The 23,070-nt window shown below is 34.5% G+C and overlaps 2 protein-coding genes across 2 annotated transcripts; both read right to left on the bottom strand.

Annotated features, from left to right (window-relative positions):
* Positions 1 to 218: 218 nt before the first annotated feature.
* LOC109216106 (cyclin-A2-2-like) lies at positions 219 to 9,169 on the bottom strand. Its single transcript, XM_019380238.1, has 13 exons — positions 9,017 to 9,169; positions 7,805 to 7,883; positions 5,294 to 5,653; positions 4,839 to 5,118; positions 3,826 to 3,959; positions 3,383 to 3,475; positions 2,514 to 2,647; positions 1,990 to 2,065; positions 1,471 to 1,547; positions 1,340 to 1,373; positions 1,117 to 1,266; positions 894 to 1,028; positions 219 to 670 (listed from the first exon to the last, which is right to left on the bottom strand). Exons 3-13 carry the CDS (start codon positions 5,606 to 5,608, stop codon positions 617 to 619), a joined length of 1,482 nt encoding a protein of 493 aa, XP_019235783.1. The 5' UTR covers positions 5,609 to 5,653; positions 7,805 to 7,883; positions 9,017 to 9,169; the 3' UTR covers positions 219 to 616.
* A 10,184-nt stretch (positions 9,170 to 19,353) lies between these two features.
* On the bottom strand, positions 19,354 to 21,907 carry LOC109216107 (photosynthetic NDH subunit of subcomplex B 3, chloroplastic-like). The gene is made up of 6 exons (XM_019380239.1): positions 21,566 to 21,907; positions 21,343 to 21,456; positions 20,792 to 20,845; positions 20,305 to 20,367; positions 19,949 to 20,011; positions 19,354 to 19,675 (listed from the first exon to the last, which is right to left on the bottom strand). Exons 1-6 carry the CDS (start codon positions 21,905 to 21,907, stop codon positions 19,640 to 19,642), a joined length of 672 nt encoding a protein of 223 aa, XP_019235784.1. The 3' UTR covers positions 19,354 to 19,639.
* Positions 21,908 to 23,070: the final 1,163 nt, after the last annotated feature.

Here is a 23,070-nt window from a genome sequence, read left to right on the forward strand (position 1 = left end):
AATTAACAATTATTTAAAATTATTAAACAATATCCTAACTGTAGTTCAGCATCATTCAAATTTACATCTATTCAATCTAAAAATAAAATTTAACCCTAAAAAGGAAAGCAGTAATTGGAATAGCAGAAATGAAAATATAAATAATAAAACGTTTAGGTCGGGAAGCCACATTTCAACCCAATTTCTTATATTTAAAAGTAGATCCAACACTAGTCAAGTATTTAACATGAACGAATTTATTGACTAAAAGAATAGAAATGTCAGTTTCAGAACGATTTTACAACTGGAGCTTTCAGTAAGCTCGAAAGTCAAACTACAAGATAGCAAGTAGCTATCGGTTACTCTTAACTTCTTTTCTACTAAAGTTCTGTTAAATTAACAGCTTCACTTCCACTAAGCCTTCACATTTCCACCTAATAATCTATTAGTACCTTGAACTCATTAGAATCTAGAATGATACAGCAGTAAAACCTTGGAAGAGGAATAAACAAAATGAGGGCTCTTTTGGCGATTGACAGATTATGGGATATTTCCATGTAAGTCTGACTTAATATGAGAGATTTAGGATGGATTCACAACATTTGAACTGGCCAAGCAGATGGAATACAAGCTCTTCTTAGAACAGTGATTGGACTGGTTTTGAAGCTGCTAAAGTAGCGACGGACTTGAACTGTCAACATGACAAGAAGTTTAGTTATATGCATAAAACATTGAACAGCTGATATTTGAGGTATAATCCGAAAGGTTGTGTTTGAAATGTAGCCTCATAACTATCATGAGGTTTGTTTCTGAATTGGTGCAGACATTCGACTACAGAAATCTTGTCCGCTAGGTAGTTGGTATTTCTTAGCATAAGCTGGTCATTAGCAAAATGTGACGTAGCAGCTGTTTACCTTTGGTTGTCTATATTTTTCACGTATGGCATTGAGGGTGCAGCCACTGGTGTTCATCTGTAACTCTTGCAGTGCAAAAACTGTAGTTCTAAGCTCTGATACCTTGTATCTGGTATAGTGCTCCAAAGTTGGATTCTGTGATACATCACCAGAGTCATTTCATAGTTGCATTCAAATAAAGAACGGAAGACGAATAGTATCAAGGAGTTTAAAAGATGCATACCCATGGGTGGTTAGATTGATCAAGCGTCCATCTAGCTAGAAATACAGCTGATGCAGCAGTAAGAGATGGAAGAAACTTAAGAAACCCATAGTCAACAAGTGTTAACTCTGCTAAATAATTTGCCATGAATTCCAGTTCGACAGAGGGAACCTGCCGGTTGGAGCAATTATTTACAAATAAGCATCCTTATCATGATATCGGGCAAAATAGTGCTATCTCATACCTTGTACGAAGCTTGAGCTGCTTGAATGAATCTCCTAAAAACGAGGATGAACAATGCCACAATGAAAAGCTTATTTTTCTATGTATCATACTAAAGTAAAAATTACTAGCAGATTATACAAATTGTATTACCTCAGGAATTTCTTAGTGGTTGGAGAAGCAAGTTGAAAGCTCAAAAGGTTCAAGACTCTGCTTTCCATTTTTATTACCTGCAATACGATGTAATTATGGCCTTTACACATCCACATGACAAAGTTTATGTCAGTCGACTGAAGATGGACAGCGCAAATAAGCTGAAACCTAGGAAGTTTTAAGTCCTTAGGAAGAAGTATATCCAAGTGGGAAAAATCAAGAAGACAACTAGATAATTTTGCCTTGTGGAAGATCAGCTTAATATGGAAAAATTAAGCAATACAGACCAGTTTAATAGAAAAGAATGTTAGGTTGACTTTGCAAGTAACGACAAACATACTGACAAATGGTTACAATATTGCATAAGGACCAGCTTTTACTAGGAAACTTGATCAGTACTCAGTAGGACTAACTCTGGAACACAATATCATTGGGTTGTATAAATGTATAAGTGACCTGCACAAATCACAGACCAAAGAGATGATGACGATAAAGTATATTGACATAAAAAATGGATACCTCTTCCTTCGAGTAAGTGTTATCTGTAATGAAGCAAAATTCTTCAACACGAGGTGCACAAATCTCTTCAAATTTGCTGCAACATTAAGTGCAATGACGCAGAAAATCTTAGTACTACAGAAAAGAGCCACTGAATAATTGCAGATTCAGTTAGTTTCTCTTTTGCTGAAGGTAGGTACATTTATATGCTGGGACACTATTATCTTCTTGAGAAAATGAGAAAAAGAACTCAGTTTAAGGGTAGACCACAATCCATGCTCAGAAGTTCGTGGCATGTTTATGAAATCAACTAAGCTCTTGAAAGTAAATCCTTTTCTTTCTACCCTATAATCTGACAATATTTCAATCATCTTCCACAAGCTAGATAACACAAAAGTGCAGCAAGACATTTTACACAGGCAGGCAACCAGAAGATAGCCCATTCCAAGGGCCTACTCTTGATGCCCGGTCATCTTAAATATGAATGTCATAAGCAAGCGGGCCCAGATGTTCAAACAGTCAAAGTGTCAGAAACAAGAACTTACGAAGCTATTAGCATGCAGGTAACTCCAAGTAGTTGCAGCTTTTGTTTTTCAATGTAATTTTCAGATAGGAACCGGTCAATAAGATTAACAGTTAGGTAAAGTGTGTCTGGAACCAGCCTATATTCTTCTGAAACCTGCAAGAGATATTGATGATCAACATGTAATGATATTGTAAGATAGTGAAAATAAAGTGGAACTGATTTGGACTTGCAAAGGGCAGCCCAGTGCACTAAGCTCCCGCTATGCGCGGGGTCCGGTTGTTAATAATAAGATATTTGAATTTATTGTATTGAAGTTGGCAAAAAAGTGCTCAAGAAGTGAGCTAGTTGATAAGATGTTATATCATGTCTTAGACAGAATAAAATTAATACTAGTTATAATAGTTTGAATTGTTGAAGATAGAAAAACTTTCCAATAAAGAAAGAGGTCAAGTTTTTTGGGTTGGACCAAATATGAAAGAAAATCCGGGAGGGAGAAACTGATAAAACTATCAAACTATGAATCCCATATGCCAATCCTACTAAAAACATGCACAAATGATACTGCAGTCTAATTGCATGCTGTTTCTCAAATACTAGAATTTTGGTCAAGGAAAACTTCTTCTGTAAATATCTCAAAATGGAAAAAAAAAAAAAAAAAAAGAGATGGGTAGTAAAAAGGAAATATTAAACAAAGATGATGAAACTTGGATATGAAGCAAACATTTCAGTTGATAATGCCTGTTCAGTAAAAACTAATCAATCTAAAAGGGTAGAGAACAAAAACGTCCAAGAAAAAGTAGTAAACAATTAAAAAGGATAGTGCTTGGTAAGAGATGTGAGAAGAAAATTTTAAATCATTGGTAATGCATCCAAAGTAAGTTAACTGACCTCCACAAGCCAATCAATCAGAATACCTCGCATACCCTTGTTAATGTCCAGCTGCAGCTTTTCCAGGTAATCAAAAGAAGGCCTACGGTCAAACTGCAGGAAAGAAAAATCCATCAATGCTTTAAAGTGGAGAAGAGAGAATTTGGGCTCACCAGTAAAACTATATAGCTCTTCCTTTGTTTGGCAAAGAAAAGGACAGCTACATCTTTTAAACTTGTTCGAAGTGAAAAATTATTCGGTTTTTTATCCATGACGTGTGCAGGGTATGTCATTTTAAGCCCTTTAATTATCCATGATACCATTGTACTAGAACCAAGATATGTTAATAGTAACTAATTGTAGGTAACAGAACATTGATTTTATTTGTACCACCAGAGTGGCATGATGCTGTGTAGATCACATATCAGCAGTATAACAGTCATTTAAGAAACATTCGTACGTACCTCAATGGCATGCAAATTGTTATAAATATCAGGAGCATACAGACTACACATCAGTGGATCCTTGTGTTTTGAATCAATATCAGCAATTCCTAGATTAGCAAAGCCTTCTTGTTTCTGGCAAACTTTGCTTTCATCTGCATGATGCAACAGAAAGAAACTTAGCAGCTTCACAAAAGGATATGATACAGTAAAGTTTCACCTGATGAACAGATGATTAGAGTTTTTTGGAGGTCATTGCAGAAGATAAGGCAGACTAACAAGTTTCTTTCCTCTTTTTTTAACAGCTATTCAATCTCTTATTCATCCAAGTGTCATTTGACCATACACTACAGAACAAGTGGGCATGAGAACAGGAAAGTTCAACGAATTAACATATTGAGACTTCAATTCAATGCAAAGGCTAAAAAGGAGCAAAGTGGAGGGAAAGTTCCATCTATCTATTGCAAAAAACTCAGTAGCCCAAGGGGAAATATAAATAGCTTCCTACAGCTGGTACACAAAATTTTGGCTTATAATTAGAATCCATCAAATATGATAATGAGATGCCAGAACTAGACCAGGAAGCATAACCCGTTGGACTACTTCGTTACTGAACCTATTTTTCACAGGATATGCATGCTTTTTTCACTTTTGGAGAACAGAACCTAATCTAACAAGCTAGTAGGCTTCTCACGATAATAAAAGACTCTAATGCATCAAGGATCAAACATAAACGTATTACATATAAACCTGTTGCAGCAGGACAGAATACAGATAGTGGTAAATTTCCCTATTCAGAATGAGACAATTTCCAGCAAAAGTTGGCTGATTAAGTACTTACCTTGTGAACCATGTCACAGAACAGAGAACAACTATAATAATTTGAAGAGAGCCCAGCATTTATTAAACTAAAAATAAGCTGGCATTTTAGCCCCACCATGGCTGTATTAATCTATTTAAAAAGCTAAAAGGATAGACAATGTATTAAATTTTCAATGCTTTTATATCTTGCACGATGACAGACAACATCAAACCTTTTTTCATTACATTCTGAAGTGGGATGGCCTTACAGGAACTTCTTTTCACAGGCACTAGATGGACTAAACCACATTGTGCTGGAGTTACATATCTACTTAGCTGAGGTAACATATCCTCCTTGCAATTTGCCCCCGAACTGATTTCTTGTGATCCCTCAACCTTCACTTTCTTTACTTTATCAGCTATATCCTCTTTCCCTTTCTCTTGGAGCTGTGACAATTTTACCGAAACAGCAGTTTTCGCCTTATTGTTCCTCTTATCGGAGCCTTTTTTAACCTATCACCAATATGAACATATTTGACCACAAGCTGGTGGTAATTTTGAGACAGAGTAAAATTAAGCACAAGAACCAGTCTAAGACGCAGAAAACGCCACCTAGATAAGCAATTCATATAACATAATTATTTTTATTTCCAAATGGCGAACATTGTGTGTCAACAAAAAAGAAAACCTGAATTTTGCTTCCGTTTTTGCAATTCATGTGAGAGTTCTCATGAAGTACATTCGTCATGTCTTTAAGAACAGCCTTTCTCTTAGGCTGTACACCAGTAGCAGTACTAGAGGTACCAGGTCTGTTCTCATCTGAGGCGGATCTTTTCGGTCTTTTGGACTCTGCTCCCAATACATGCTTCTTATCCTGTTTTGTGGATGGGTGTAGGGGTGGTAATCGTCCTGATGAACCCGACACTCTTGCTCGTGCTCGTGTGATTCGCATATTGTGCTCTTCAAGATGAAGAGATCCATGTTTTATATTTGCAAGCCTCATCGAGCAGAAAGTGCGTTGAACTCGATGACACACCTAATATCAAAACTACAATTGCAGAACCAACATCCCGTTACCAAAAAATACACATGAAATAAATATGGCACGATGAAAAAGAATTTAAGAAAAGAAGACCATCTAGAAGCAAGTACAGACAACGGACCTAAAACATCGAGACCATGGCCAGAAAAACTTGATTAATATAAACAAGTACCAGAAAGACTTCTTTTTGGAATTAGCCCCAATAAAGGACCATAAAAGCTTGATAGAAATAAGCATTATCTCCCAGCGAATTCAGATACACCAAAGTAAAGCTAAAAGAGTATCATTGACCATATAAGAAGAGAATCCTGAATGCAGGATCAGTTTAAAATGCTTGACTGTTTAATATACCATGGCCACTGTCAACCACAAGCTGGATTTGGGAGCTCACAATTGAGAAGATCAATCAATGGAAACATAGCGCCCGTTTGGCTTAGCTGATTTAGAGTAGCTGATAAGCATTAGGTGCTGAAAAGCACTTTTAAGTGCTGAAGCTGATTTAAAAAATAAGCAGTTACGTGTTTGGATAAAAGTGCTGAAATTAATAATAAGCAGCTGAAGAACTGGTTATACGAAGAGTTTTGTTCTAAAAAGAAGTATTTTAGGGATAAAATAGTAAATATTTTGGTCAAACCTAAAGTGCTTATAAGCTGAAATTTGATAAGTTGGGGGAGACCAACTTATGACTTTTGGCTTATTTTTGGCTTATAAGCACTTAACTTATAAGCACTTTTAATTTTACCAAACGCGTAGATAAGCCAAAAAGTGCTTATAAGCCAGTTTGACCGGCTTATAAGCTTAGCCAAACACCCTCATAATCGACTGGTTTGATAGATTCAAAAAGGAGCTATCATAGTTAGCTAACCATATGCAGCCTATGCCAAATGGACCTATTGGTATTGAAGCACCAAGTCTACCCTAAAATATAAACCTGAAACAGAAACCACGATCAGTGCAGTGTTATCAAAGGCTAAAAGCGCAAAAAAGCTCTAAGGTCCATTGGGGCTTTAAGCGCAAAGCGCAATTAAAGCGTGCGCTTTAATGAAAAAAGGCGCAACTGAAGAAAAAACAAAAATATGTATATGTAATCTAAGACCAATAATTATAAGCATGAATAACAAATATATGGACAAAGAAATTTAAAAAAATTACGATAAAGTAAAATATCAACTGTTTAGTGTCGCCTTTTCAGGATTACACTCATTGGCAAGGAAAAGTATGCCTTAGAGCCTTGATGTGACATTGAAGCGCCCACAAACCGAGGCGAAGCGCTAAACATGTTTTGAGCCTCGCTTCAGGGCTTAAGCGCGCCTTTGACATCACTGGATCAGTGCAATTTTTAGAAAGTTTAAATCCCAAAATTAGTTCTAATTTAGGACCCATAATCTGATAAAAGGACAATGTTGAAATTGAACTAGAAAAGAAGTGAAGAACCAGTGAAATACTTAGAGAAGTCCATCATGAACGAGATTTGGATGCTAATATTCTCAAGAGCACATAATGAAATACGAACCACTTGCCATAAGGCAGTATTGGTAATTCGCTCTCGGACTTTACTCAATTTCTGCCATCATACCACATAGGATGCAATATTTGTTTTTCCTTTTGTAATAAAATGTCTTATTCCACCCGTCATCAAGCAGTCATATGCTGTTTCTTCATAATGATTATATTTTTCCAATATAATGGTCAATCACACAATAACAAGGACCAACTAGCAATCTACTTAAGAAGACATTAAGAATACAAAGGTCCAAGCCTGTAACAGAGCTCTAACTGGAAAAAAAATTATATCTCTAGATAGTACCACGCGCTAAATTCACAATCGCATCTGTCAATTAGGCAAAAGAACCCCTTCTTTCTCTCTTTTGATCGACCAGGAGCCAACTAGGAAAGAAATATACTATTATATATCCATATTCAAAACATAATGGAATTATCCAAAGAGAAGCAATAAAGGGAAAGTGTTACAAACACAACAACCAACATATCATCAAAAATACCAACTATACAACAAACTGTCAAGTGAGGTGACGCTATTTCATATCTGCCTTTTCAGTTCTTTATGGCTCAAGATCATCAAAATAGTACGAATATCACAAAAAATGACAGCACATGCACAACATACGTATTCACTTTTGAAAGAGTGGAACTCACCAGTATTACATTCCAATGCAATTCTAGAGGTATAAATAAATAAGCAGCAATCATGTTCTTCTAGCCAGAAAAATCAAGCCTGCAATAAACTCTTCATTAAATAAAAATAGAACTCGGATCTTGAACAGTAAAAGAGCTATGTTTCAAATATGCAATGCAAATTATTTAATGATAATTATAGTAGCATATTTAGGTGTGCATACAGATTTTCTTTTTCTTCACCAGTTGTGCATAGAGTTCATTTCAAAAATTAGCATGTTTCCACATCAAGGTGAATGGGTCACACATATGGCATATGGAGACAGTCAGTAAGACACCATTATTGTTATTTTTATTTTTATTTGAGAATTTTATTAGAATCAAAACAGCACAAAGATTGTGCTGTTAAAAGAGTTTTACAATTCATGCATTGCACTAATCAGGAAGATAATGCCCATCTATGCCTTGTACAAAGACATGATAACACCAAAAATTCAGAAAAAAAAAATGACATATATACTTAACATATTTCATTAATTGTTATCCATAAATCAAACATATTTACAGATAACTGAATAAAACAAGAGATCTTATTCACCTAAGGTCTTAAGCTGTGTCACCGGGTACAATTTATTAACCTTTGAAACAAAGCTAAAATGCTAATACTAGAAAAATCTTCAGTTAATGTAATATTTGGTGGATTATCTTATAAACCAAAAGTAATTTTTAAATTGGAAAATTTCCTATATTTTCTGACAGTAGCAGGATAAATCTCTCCTAGCACAACCGGATAAACTCCTCCATCAGAAATGACAATCTCAAAACTAAAACGGAAAATTAGTTTTTTTTGCCAGGATTAAAGAGAACACAAAATTTTCAAGAGAAAACTTTTCTACCTCAAGAAAATGAAAGACAATAATATTAAAACTAAGAAAAAAAACTTAAAAGTTGCTGAATCCAAAGACTGAAATTCCGAAAACCAAAAGCGTGAAAAAAAAAAACTGAATTAAATTGCAAATAAGACAGATCGAAGCAATTCTCGAGGATTCCACACCTGGAGCTCAAAATTTCAACAAAAAAGTGTACAATGCAAGTGATACGTTGCACCTAATCTGCTTGATTATATACATATCAGAATACATGTCCGTATATAAGCACAAGAACATAGGAACATGTAATGTATGTATGTATGTGTTAAATTGTAAATAATGTATGCATGGGAGCTGAGCTTACTTTGCATTAACAAATAAATTATGAGCTCCGACAAAGCGCTCTAATGGCTGTTCCTCGGTAACAGAGCTAGGGTTTCTCTCAACACCGATCGGCCATTAAAATGAAGTTTGTAGCTGTGGTCCAGTGGAGGAGAGTGGAAGTGTGTAGAGTGAGTAATGTTTTAGATATATAACACCACTAGGACTGTACACATGTAGGTGGTGTGGTGGGGTAGGGGGTGGGGGTTTGGAGCGTGAGAGCGGGATAGAGCCATAGTTTAAACTTCTAAATATCTGCCAAATGACAAAAAAAAAAAAAAAAAAAAAAAAAAATCCGCTCCTGATTCGGCAATAGACTCTTTTTTTTCTTTTTACTTTTTTACCTCTTCCTTTCTTCTTAGCTTAATTTTACAGCTCACTTTTTGGTGGGCGTTTGGACATGAAGAATTGTAAAATTTCGAAATAAAATGGAAAAAAAATTAAGTGAAAATGGTATTTAAAAAGTAGAGTTATATTTGGATATGAATATAATTTTGGGCTGTTTTTGAATTTTTGTGAGTGCTATGGGTGATAATTCTGAAAAACAGCTTTTTGGAGTTTTTCAAATTTTCGAAAAATTTTAAAATTCATCTCCAATTGAAAATTGAAAATTTAAAATTTTATGGTCAGATTTCGAAAAAATGTGAAAAAATTTGCATGACCAAACGGGCTCTTAATTTCAAACTTCTTTGTGCTTAGACATTAAAAATGCTATTGTTCAAATTTTATTTTCATGCTTTGTTGAATTAATACTCTCCTTGAGATGAAATATATACCAAGTGGCAATGGTTTATAGAAAACTTCACTTTCTAAAATTAAAATGTTACTTTTAAATTTTATTTTCATGCTTTGTTAAATTAACACTCTCTCTTTGACATGAAACATTCATTCGGAAAAACAAGAATTATTGATAATCTCACTTTTTAATTTCAAACTTTTTTTGTGTTAATGTTCTAACTTTATTTTCACGCTTTTATGAAACAATCTCTCCTCGAGATGAAATGTGCCCTAGGGTTGAAAAAGGCAATGGATTATTATAAGTTCATTTTCAAATTTCTTTTTTCTTTTTTTTTTTGCGATTTGACATTAAATATTATCATTCAAAATTTATTTTTCTGCTATTTTGAATTATTGGTAAATGATGAAGTAGAAGAAAAAAATATAAAAGGGATTATTAATGACAAATAAGTGAAGAGGAAATTGTGCAAAGTCAATGAACCTATCCAAGTCCCTAAAAGGAAATAGGAGTACTAAAATAATAAAAGGAGTGGATAACAAGAAAACGATTGTTGTTGTTAATTAAGAATTAACACTACAAATTTATGACTCAGGTTCTATTACCAATTTATGTGACCTGCAAAATATGCCTGGACGCAACGCAATTGAATGACAGCATTTATTTCAAAAACTGGAAAAAATTTCATTTCAGAATTAATTTTTACTTACCATTTTTAGCCCTATAAATGAACACGCATTCTCAATTTTTTCATAAAAATTTATTTCAATTTTCTTTTGGAGTGGGGGTGGAAACATTTGTTAGAATGAATGATGATTCCAAATTTCAAGGACAGATTAGAAAATAATTGACAATCAATAGAGTAAATTCAACTTGTGCATGAACTGCATAAACAATTTGTGAGGTTTTTCAGGCAATTTTTTATTTAGGAACAGCAAACACTTAGCCCTGACTAATAGGGATTAGTCTCTTTTGAAACTACTAATCACATTCATCTGGACATTCTAAATCACCATTTATGGTCTACTTTGATGGTAATTACCCTCTTGAGCTGTGGTGATCCCATTAATTAAACAAAGAAATCAACCCAAAAATTAGTCAAATATTTAAACAAAGTTTATGACTATTGGATTCATTCCTTTCTGGACCAATATCGAATGCACAGCTTCAAGGTGTCCTTTTAGTTGATTTTAGCTAATATGAGCCCGTTTGAGTTAGTTGACCGTAAATAGCCAATAAGCTTGAAGTGTTGAAAAGTATTTTTAAGTATTGAAATCGATTTGTTAAATAAATATTTACGTGTTTGGATAGAAGTATTGAAACTGATATTAAGCAGTTGATGTGTTTGGTTAAAAAGTGATGATAAGTTATTCATTTATTAAAATGACTAAAATACATTTAAAAACTTTACAAGAGAATATAAATTAAAAAGTTTCTTTGTAAAGAAAAGGAACAACAAATATGGGACGAGGAGAAAGTTAGTAAATTTATTTTGGGAAAAGTATTCCATGATTACAAAATATTATTAAGGATAAACTAGTAAAAGTGTTGGTCAAACTAAAAGTGTTTATAAGCTGAAAAGCCATAAGTTGGGGGTGATCAATTTATGACTTATGGCTGATTTTAACTTATATAAGCACTTGGCTTATAACCACTTCGGGTATTTATCAAACACGTAGATAAATCAAAAGATTCTTATAAGCCAGTTTGACCACCTTATAAGCTTAGCCAAACACCCTCTATATCTCGAGAACGTATTCTATTTTATTGGTGAGTTGGTTTTAAAACATTAGAAGTTAGAAGACTATATTTTTATCAAATGTACTACAAGCTTGGGACCATAATCAGCCACTCGCTTTGATGGACTTACTAAATTGTCTTTGGTTTTTGAATTCATACCTAACAAACCCCTCCTTAACTAATGCGCATACGTGCGTCAAATTGAAACAAATATGGAGATTATCCCCAATGCCAAATTTGTATCCATAAAACTTTTGAGTTTGAAGATATTTTCCCTTGCCTCCTTGAGTATTTTTCACCCCTTTGATACTAGCTATAATAATATTACGACGATTATTCTGTCATTTCGAAAAATCGTATTTTCGTCAAGTAAGTGGACGGGTCGGGTCGGATATGGGCGAGTCAAAACGTGTATTAAAAAGGGATAAATTATCCGGTGCGGCCCATATTTAATACGGATAAAAAACGAGTTAACCGGCGGATAATATGGATATCCATATTATCCATGACTTATTGAATATGATCACTTTTGGGAGAATTCCTAGTATCTCAAACTTGAAGAACTCCTAATTTGAGGTTGTACAAATGCAAAAGTTAAAGCCATTAGTTATCAATTGGCTATCCATTTCTAAGTGGATAATATGGTTCTTATAAAAACCGGTCATTATCCAATCTATTTTTTAAAATGTATGGATAATTATTTACTTTTAACAATTTTGCCACCACTATTTTCAACAATATTCAGATGAATTGATTTAACTACTATGACATTACGCACATGGAAATCTAAGAGGGAAAACAGTTTCAAATCTTTACGTGTTTTGGTACATATGTTACCTAGGCATTCCCCGTTCACACACATTTTGCACTTAGAAATAGAGGAAAATACAAATAAAAATTATTACCTTTAATTTATAGTTTTTAAAGAAAAGCTCTTTTATTTGAAAAGGGGATTCGTAATATCATTTGTTTAAAAGTAAAAGGTGAAAAAGACAAAATACTTAGCAAAGAAAGTGATATTTCTAGCATGGAATAATAGTTGGAGTGCTACTAATAACTTCACTTTCTTTTCACTTTTACAGCAAGTAATTGAAAAGTCAACTAAATCTTAAGGTCTGAGCAATAATGTTGAAATTTTCAATTTTTAAATTTTGGGGCCAATGGCGCGGACTTTTTGGAACGTTGTTGACCAAAAGGTTGAGAACAAACAAATATATAAACGCCTCTGCAAATTCAATTCTTCTGTTCAGTGAAGGTTTGTTTGCTACTGGAACTTGGGAAGAATAGATGAGTTTTTTCTTGTGACCACACTATCCTCTAAGACATAAAAAACAGCAGGATCTTGTCCCCGGCGTGTCGGTATTCACATGTATTTTGCTTTTTTTAATTTCTCTTTTCTCTTATATAATACTCCTTGCATCTTGTTTTATGTGATGTACTTTGACTTAGCATTGAGTTTAAAAAAAATTTAACACTATGGTCTAAAACAAATCATATATACATGATAATAATAGCATGTGTGGCCAATTTGTAAAAACTAGCTTAGTTTGAGAAGTGTTTTTTCTCTAAAGTTTTGGTGAGAAACAGTTTGTGTTTGACTAATTAATTTCTAAAAACACTTCTAAGCCGCAATTAATATTTGGCCAAACTTTTAAAAACTGCTTCTAAGTGTATTTTTGTAAAAAGTGCTTTTCAAAAAAGTATTTTTGGAGAGAAACTATTTTTTTCTGCTTCTCCAAAACGGCTTCTACTTTTCCTCAAAAGCACTTTTTTTCTTCCAAAAGCTTGGCCAAACACTTCAACTTTGAAAAAAAAAACATGTTTTTTTGGAGAAAAAGATGCTACTAGAATTGGAGAATCTTGGTCAAACGGGCTATAAATCATTTCATTAAGAATAAAATAAAAAGTTTAAATTAAATTGTTTTTAAATATAAATGTTTCATTCCTTTTTAACATACTAAACAGGAAAGTGTATACATAAATTGTAAATTACTTATTTCACTTTAATATGCCATATCTAAGATTTTGAAATTGTGACCAACAATTTTTGAATATACTTTGCCACTTTACTATAAATTTTTCTCTATGTCAAGAGGATTGTTGCCTATATATGACCAAAAAAAAAATTGTGTGCCCTATTTGCAAAGAATAGTTGTTTAGCGAAGGAGATTTAGAGCCTGTTTGGCCAAGCTTCTAGGAGGTCAAAATTAAACCAAAAAAAAGTATTTTTTGAAAATTTAAGGTGTTTGGCCAAAATGAAAAAATACTTTTGAGCAGTAGTAGAAGCAGTTTTTCTGCTTTTGGGGAGAAGTTACAAATTCTAGCTTCTTCTAAGAAGCAGAAGTATAAAATTAATTTGTTCAAGACAAAATAACCTCACAATAAATTTGTATTTTTTAAATTATCCCTCATTAATTTAATTTTTTTTCCTTTTCCTTTTCCTTTTTATTTCTACTATATATTTCTTCACTTTTTAATTTAGTCCTATTCTTATTCTCTTTCTCCTATTCCTACAAGTAGATCTTAAAATTTATATTGAATGATGCATTTTGATATATTTAAATAATTACGTAAATAATAAGTAATACTGAACGCTCAATGTTACGCTTTGGAATAACTATATTTTATATTGATTGAAAATTTTAATTTATATTTTACTTTATGTTTTATATTTTAATTGAATTCTTTTATAATAAATGTTTAAATTTATTTTTCTTTTCTAAATAATACTAATCTCAAATTGAACCTTTACTGTCCTTTTTCGTAATTTAATTCGTAAAAGTGCTTTTTTAAAAGATTGATCAAACATAATGAGCTTGCAAAAAGCACTACTCAAACGAATTGGCCAAACACAACTGCTATTTTGCAAAAGTACTTTTTCAAAAAGAACTTTTCGAAATAAGCAATTTTTGGCAGCTTAGCCAAACGGGCTATCAATTTAAGTAGTTTAACCTGCATCGTGACGGATCCTTTTAATGATACGGAAAAGGTATATACAGAGGTAAGTCAGGAGATTGAACTACCTCACAGCAGGGGTGGCAAAATGGTTAAAATAAAAAATAGTTATCCATCCATATTATCCATCAAAAAATGGACTGGATAATGAACTTTTTAAAAACGGAACAAATATGGATAAGAACTGTTGGCCCAAGTAAAGGTTAGTTTTGAAGACTGACAAAGGAACTCAGGATGAACCAGGTCCATCACTCAGGTGCACAAAAACGGGCAGATTCGAGCATGTGGGATGCACGTGAAGGAGATAAGCTTAACTTGGTGTATTTAATATCTCCTGATCGAAAAGGTTGCATAATTGATAAGGAAAATGACTCCTTAATCGAAGAGATCACTATCCAAGACAGGGAAGGAGTTAGAAGTTGAAATCAACTAGAACTCTTCCACCAAGGAAGAGTTGCATCAGAACTCTAGTTATTTCTTCATCTACTAACTCTATAAATTGCAGGATGTTATCACATTAAAGTGTTGCGCAAAAACGCAAAAGTTAAACGTGAATTGAGAGCAAAATAGCAAGGCTTTTTGCAAGCAGTTTGTGTGTGATTCAAGTGTGCAAACCTGAAGCTACATGAACCAGATTGAAGAACCAGCTCCATAAAGAGTTTTATGTGTCTTTCTTTATTTCTAGTTCAATTGTAGTAGGTGTTTCATATTGTACCTTTCAGCTTTATCTAAAAGCAATTGTAATAGGTATTTTGAGTATTCAAGTTAGAGTTAACTTGAAGTTGTCGCAGCAGTTAGAGGCTGGTTGCTACAACGGGATTAGAGTTAATCCTTAGGTTTACAAGAGTTTTGTAAATGCTGTTTTGGCTCAGTGATTTTAGTGGAAGTTTGGAAAAATCCTACTGAGTAGTAGGTCGTGATTTTTTCACCTTTTGAGCCAGGTGTTTTCCACGTAAAAATCTCTGTATTCTTTATTTTCTGTATTTATTATTCCGCAAACAGCAGTAGTTGGAACACCTAGAAGAACCAGGTCCTTCCAGAAGCAGTTTAAGCGAAAAATTGGGTACCACACAAATCACCCCCCTCTTGTGTGGTATTGACGTATAAAATATCAATTGGTATTAGAGCAGGTTATCCTTGAAGAGGCTAACACCTTAGGACAAGATCAAGATGAGTGCACCGCCTGGAAACTGGAAAGGACAATCCACCGCTAGGCCTCCACTCTTTAATGGCCAGTACTACTTTTTGTGGAAAAATAGGATGAGAGATCATATCATCGGAGAAGACTATGAGCTATGGGACATTATCACTGATGGACCCCTGGCTACCACAAAGAAGAATGCTGAAGGAGTAGAGGTGCCAAAAACTAGAGCTGACTGCACTGCTGAGGATTTAAGAAAATGGGAGAAAAATGCTAAGGCCAAGAAATGGCTTGTGTGTGGACTTGGTCAAGATGAGTACAGTAAAATTCAAAGTTGTACCACTGCTAAGAAAATCTGGGATACTTTGCAAGTTGCACATGAAGGAACACCACAAGTAAAGAGGTCCAGAGGAACACTGCTGTATTCTCAATATGAGAACTTCACCATGAAGGAAGGTGAAGCCATCCAAGAGATGTATACAAGGTTTACAACACTAACAAATGAACTTAAGTCTCTTGGAAGAGTTATTCTTGAAGAGGACAAAGTTGAGAAAATTTTGACAAGGGTTCTGCCAGTCTCTTGGGAAAGCAAAATCACTGCTATTCAGGAATCAAAGAACATTGCCACTCTTAAGTTGGATGAGCTAATTGGAAATCTCACTGCCTATGAACTTAGAAAGCAAACCATGAAGATGGATGCACCCAAGAAGGAAAGGAGCATGGCATTCAGAATCACTAAAGGTGCTGATCTAGAGGAGGATGAAATGACCATGATCTCAAAGGATTTCAAGAAGTACCTAATGAGAGGAAATGGTCCTTCAAGAAGTGGAAGCTACAACAAACCAAGGGTTCCTAAAAAGCAAACCAATGAGGGGTGTTACAAGTGTGGGAAGACTGATCANTATAAATTGCAGGATGTTCTCACATTAAAGTGTTGCACAAAAACGCAAAAGTTAAATGTGAATTGAGAGCAAAATAGCAAGGCTTTTTGCAAGCAGTTCGTGTGTGATTCAAGTGTGCAAACCTGAAGCTACATGAACCAGATTGAAGAACCAGCTCCATAAAGAGTTTTATGTGTCTTTCTTTATTTCTAGTTCAATTGTAGTAGGTGTTTCATATTGTACCTTTCAGCTTTATCTAGAAGCAATTGTAATATGTATTTTGAGTATTCAAGTTAGAGTTAACTTGAAGTTGTCGCAGCAGTTAGAGGCTGGTTGCTACAACGGGATTAGAGTTAATCCTTAGGTTTACAAGAGTTTTGTAAATGCTGTTTTGGCTCAGTGATTTTAGTGGAAGTTTGGGAAAATCCTACTGAGTAGTAGGTCGTGGTTTTTTCACCTTTTGAGCCAGGTGTTTTCCACGTAAAAATCTCTGTATTCTTTATTTTCTGTATTTATTATTCCGCAAACAGCAGTAGTTGGAACACCTAAAAGAACCAGGTCCTTCCAGAAGCAGTTTAAGCGAAAAATTGGGTACCACACAAATCACCTCCCTCTTGTGTGGTATTGACGTATAAAACATCAAGAACCATATTATCCACTTAGAAAATGGATAACTAATGGGTTTAACTTTTACATTGTAAAGCCTTAAATTGGAGTATTGATGTGTGGCTATAATTCCATAGTTTCGTACATTATATGCCTTGCATTTTACACGCTTTAATGATAAATTACACTTTATTTGCGCGTAATGGAGTCTATTTTATGTGTAGGTGAATTGGAGATGAAAGTAGAGCAAAATGGATACTTAAACGTTAAACGTGTGCGCGAGAACAGTGAAAGGGAGAGGCCAGGCAAAAGCCAGCTCAACCAGGCTTTAGCCTGGCGAGGCCAGCCTAAGGCCAGGCTAAACCAGGCTTTAGCCTGACGAGGCCAGCCTAAGGCCAGGTCCAGTCCGAGTTTTGAAAACTTTATTCGTCTCCTGGTTTGACTAGGACTTGGCCTACACGTTTAGGTCTTGTCCTACACATATGAATAGACCTAGAAACGTCACTTTTGACATACTTTAGAGAGATCGAGACGAGAGACCAGAGATTGGACAGATTTGAGAGGTGATTTGACCTAAAGAGGCAAGAACACACTAGGAGCAAGGTGGAGAATTCTTCTACGAGTTTTTCGCTTCCTTCTTCCTATTTTCCATTATTGATTATGAATTCTAGTATTGTAGTTTTGCATACTATTATGAATAGCTAATTTGTTATCTAGGGTTTTGATGGAACCTATTGGAGGATGATTTTCCTGTTACTTTAATATAGATTTGCTGTAGCTTTTTCTCTATTTGTTCAACTACGTTTATATTGTGGTTGGTTGAAGAGCTCTCAATCGACTGTGCCTATTTAGTGTGTATTACTCGGGAGAGAGTGCATATTTAGGTAGTTGTTGAACAACATCACTCCTAACGTATATGAGGGATCAATACGGAGGGTTTAAAGGTGGGATTCGGGTAACTCGGGAGAATATGTCTAGTAAATTGTGGTAGTTACTCCGGAGAGAATTACAACACTCAGAACGCTCATGATCGGTAGAGAATACTTAGGCGAATTTATAGCAAACATAGCGGAAAGAATTCCCACAATTGGGAAAATCATAACTCTAGACCTCCTTAATCTTGCCTGCAACCCTTAGTATCCCTAGTTGTTAATCTACTAATTTAGTTTGTTAGTTAATTAGATACAAGAATCTTAATATTTATAACTTAGGAATTGTTCGAGCTTGTCTTTTTAGTAATAGGCAACAACTGTAGCTAAGCCTTAATTCTCTGTGTGATTCGACTCCGGACTTGTAAACCGGATTATATTTACAACGACCGCTTAGTCCTTTTTACAAGGCATAGTTGGACGTGATCAAGTATCCTCAAGTTTGAGAAACAAGGAATTCTCCTAAAAGTGAACATATCTAAGATGCCATATGGATAATATGGATATCCATATTATCTGCCGGTTAACCCATTTTTTATCGTATTAAATATGGATCGGGGCGGATAATTTATCTGTTTTTGCATTACGCATTTTCAACCTGCTCATATCCGCCCCGCCCCGCCCGTTTGACTACTCTGCATCACAGTAACCTGTCAAGATGTTGCATATGCAATTAACACTGTCACTCAATTATGTTCACAACTATAGTCAAAACTGGGCAGCGTTGGATAGCATCTTGTGCACAATCATGGGTATGTACTTGAAAGGAGCTCATGGATTTGCCATACTGTATTGCATTCACGGGTATACATGTATGAGTGTTTTGCAGGTGCTAATTGAGTTGGATCCAAATTTGATAGAAAATCCACTACATGTTATTGCATCTCTATTAAGCGGGACGAGTATGACAATGGCAGAGTGACAACATAAACCAAAAGAGCAGCTTAATGTAGAACAGTCACAGGACCTCAAGATCAGTTCTGTTCCAGCAAGAAAACTTAACCACGACTAACTATAACGATGTTTGTGGTTGCATTACACTATTTAAAGGTGTGGAGAATAGATCGTCACCAAAATCAGCACAATAAGAATACATATTTCTATTCCACAGTTTAAAGGATCGATATGATGTCAGAATAAGTATAGAGGAAACAAGAAATACATAACGTAAAGAATGTGAGGTGTGTTGAAAGTTGAAACACACTCTTAAACGAATGAATGACTGGCATTGTAAATGAGAGAAACACTCGTCTCAAATTATAATAGACTTTTTACCAATTTTTGAAGAAGACAAGGTTCTTATTTAAAGAATATAATACGTAGTTAATAGTGGAGGAGAAAAGCAGTGTCATTCTAGAGATGGAAACAGCTAAGTAAACCAAGAATGTTTTGCAGCGGCCTGTTGCTGAGTTCAACCATTATAATTTGAAAACATCCTTTCTAGTGCAAAATGCCGGAGCAGGAAAAAACTTGCTGTCACTTAGTGAATGAATAAAATACATATTTCTCTAGCTACTGAAGCATTCTAGTTTTAAGTGATTTATACTCTGTTCAAAGTAGCACATCTATATTCTTCTATTTCTTGCTGAATTACCTGTTCAATATTATGCATATGCGGTCACTTCTTCCATTGAGGCAACCTCTGCACTACTACCTGTACATATCATCGAAATACTACTGTATGAGAGAGCGCTACAAGTGCAGACAGTCACAGTTGTTCATTTTTAGTTATTTACCCACATGTTTAGGACCTTGAGGTGATAATAACGTCTGACTTGAATTTTTCTTGCATTGAAGAGGTATTAAGTTTTATTCTACAAAAGAATTCATAATTATCTGGAATACATATAAATTTACGTTGAATGATTTTGAAAACATTGAAATCCAAGGAATGCAGCTAAACAAGTTCATAATATAATTCTGATACCTTTCCAGAGTTTTCCTTATTTCCAACTATAGTTTGGCAAGCCAATCTCCATGACTCGGGTTTCTGCACAGTTATGAAAACTGAATGAGCAAGTCTTTGTGAAGATTAAGAAAGATAACTAACTACCATCATAACCATCTTCATAAGATCAAAAAAAAAGTCTACTCGGCCTGAAACAAGTTGGTCCCCGAAAAAGTTGATATTCTCTCTGAAACAGCCTTAAAGACTTGATGTTCAAAATCGAGTGATTCAACATTTTGTGAAGAAAAGTTTAATCTCCTTAATAATGTGAAAAGAATGTGACTGGAGTAATATAAGAGAAGCTAAAAGCATATAAGAGAGGCATGTCCCAATACCTTCTTTAGGTATCGGAGTTCTGTATTTGTTCTTTCATTCAGTAGATCCTTTCCATCTAAGATCTGCATCACAAGGAAGAAATATGGGAAGTAATGTAGTCAATATCTTCAAAACTAAGAAGTTTAGCCAGCAACAGCTTATAAAAGAAGCAAAAAGTTTGGTCATCATTACGCAACGTTAAGCTCACTACCAATGGTTCAGCAGCAAGCTATCAATCTGATAATTCAGATATGCAAAATGGTGATAGAAGGACCAAATTTCCTCCAAAATATAATTAAAATGTGTAGCACTATAAACTAATGCACCATTCACCTATAATGTAAGAACAAAAGCTTAAAAGGTTGAGAAGGAAACAATATAACCAGCAAATAATATTGTTGAATATTTAGATAGCTAATTCACTTCCATATACATATGAATGTCATCCACAGAAAAATTCCTACGACCCATTACTACCAAGAATAGTGGAGAACCATAGACTTATACCTCCACAATACAAGTACCACAGCTTCCACCGCCTCCACAATTCATCACCTTTCCCTGCCAAAAAGTAGACGTCGTGTTCAAGATCAAAATGAGGTGCAACAATAAAACATCTAGACAGAGTACTGACAAAGCTGCAGTCTTTGATTCGTTTGAAATTTCACTGCATTAACTTTCCTATATGTTCGAATTTCATCCCACAAATGATTTCCAGCAGTGCAGATATCTATGCTGCAACATTATCGTAGTTCCTACTTATGCAATATGATCTTTAATGATATTGCTAAAGCAACAACACATTATAAACAGTTTTAACGATGACGATTGGTAATCAATTGTTGTTTGAATCCTGTCTAAACAAGAACAAAGCTTGTAACAAATTAAATAAATTTTCAATCCTCTTCACTGCCCACATTTAAACTCTCACTAAATACTTTACACAGACATTTCTTTTTTTCTTTCCTCGAACTGATAGTCCTGATTGGTCATTTTGATGTTAATTACTAAAATACAAAAAATTAATAAGTGGTACTTAAGCCAATTATATTACTCACATAAGCAGCATACAACTCGATCTTATTCTCCGACATGATGTTCCTCAGGAGCTTTTCACCACTCACTGCTTTTGCTTTATCCATTGGAAAATTCCCATTTTCATCTGGCTTTGGCTGCATATTAGTTACTCCATAATTAAAACACCAGCAGATATCAATAACAAAACAAAGTACTTAAAAAACAATTATCACAATATTGAGAACGTAACCCTCTCGCACTTACCCCAACGAACTCAAGCTCAATTTCAGGTTTTGTGGTAGTTGATGAGGAGGCAGCTTCCGGTGAGCCGCTGCTGGTAGCGTAAGAAATAGAAATGGGTATTCTTTTAGCAGGAAGATAAACGACGGGTTTAATATGGCAGTTTAGGGTGAACTCCGGTGGCCGGAATGTTACAGAAGTGGACAGGTTCGTTGCAGCCATGCTCCACTCCAATTTGAACATGCAGTAAGCAAACACGTATCCACATCTGCTCCCATTACTTGTACCCTTTACTGGGGCCACTCTTCTTTCTCTAGAATCTCTTATTAGCCTTGTGGTTGCAAATCTTTTGACATTTTGTCTCATTATAATTTATTTGTCGTTTGAATAATAGTGACAAGTATGTTTTAGTAATCTTGACATTAATAATGCTGAATTTAGTTATGCTAAGATTATTTTTTATGATAAAAATTGGTTTGATATGCATTGTATAATTTTTTTTAAAAATTATTTACAAAAATACCCTCTATATTCTTTAGCTTTGTATTTGAAAAGGTTCCGAAAGGATATTTCTATCTTTATACATGCTTATTCACGTGTAAAATACTATGGTATCGCTAATGCTATAGTTTGCTACTTTGCTATGTACAAAAATGGTACTGCATATGGTGTATAACTAATACATACATTGTTGAAAAATACTACTATCAAATAAGGTATTAATAATAGAGAAATTTTCGTTCCTATTCCATATATGAAACTATATTACCAAATATGTTCATAGTTTGCATATCACCCGCCATGCTAATAGTATTTCTACAAAATATAGACAACTCATTAAATAAGGAATCATTGTAGCTGTAGGCTTCCTTATCTAGGCGCGCTAATATTGGAGAATTAAATATTCTTCCAGATATTTTACAACGCAAATCACGCATTAATATTTATCGGCTGTTTCGACTCAAAATTTAGCGACTCTGTTTTTGCGATACACTGTGTTTCAACATTTTTTTTGATTTCACAAATAAAAAATGACTATGTTTTTTGGGCTTAAAATTCTGTGACTCATAAGCCTTCCGTATCTAAAGATAGATGGCTAATAAATCTTCTACAATTCTTCTGCAACAAACGCAATTATGTCCAAAATCCCAATTATGCTACAACTGAATGGGAATTGGGATAGCTATGGGAGATTTAGAGAATTTCAGGTCGATGGCATTGTAGTCAATGAGGATGCGAGTTATAGTCTATTGATTTTTACAATAGCACAGCAATTAATGATCGATACATCCGAAAAAATTATAGAAATTAAATACATTGTCAACGAGCATTGTCCTCCAATAGAAATTAGGAACGATATGGGTGTTCGTGTATACATGGAGACGAAAAAGGAAAACAAAAACTTAGGATCATATCCGCTATGTATAACTGTTCGCGATTTCAATATGGAATTGAGTATCACCAATGAGAATACAGTTGCAGGTTTGTGCTGTTACATTTTCTATCAAATTCTGGTTGTATATCAATGT

This window comes from Nicotiana attenuata, unplaced genomic scaffold, assembly GCF_001879085.1.
Source record: "Nicotiana attenuata strain UT unplaced genomic scaffold, NIATTr2, whole genome shotgun sequence".
NCBI classification, from domain to species: domain Eukaryota; kingdom Viridiplantae; phylum Streptophyta; class Magnoliopsida; order Solanales; family Solanaceae; genus Nicotiana; species Nicotiana attenuata.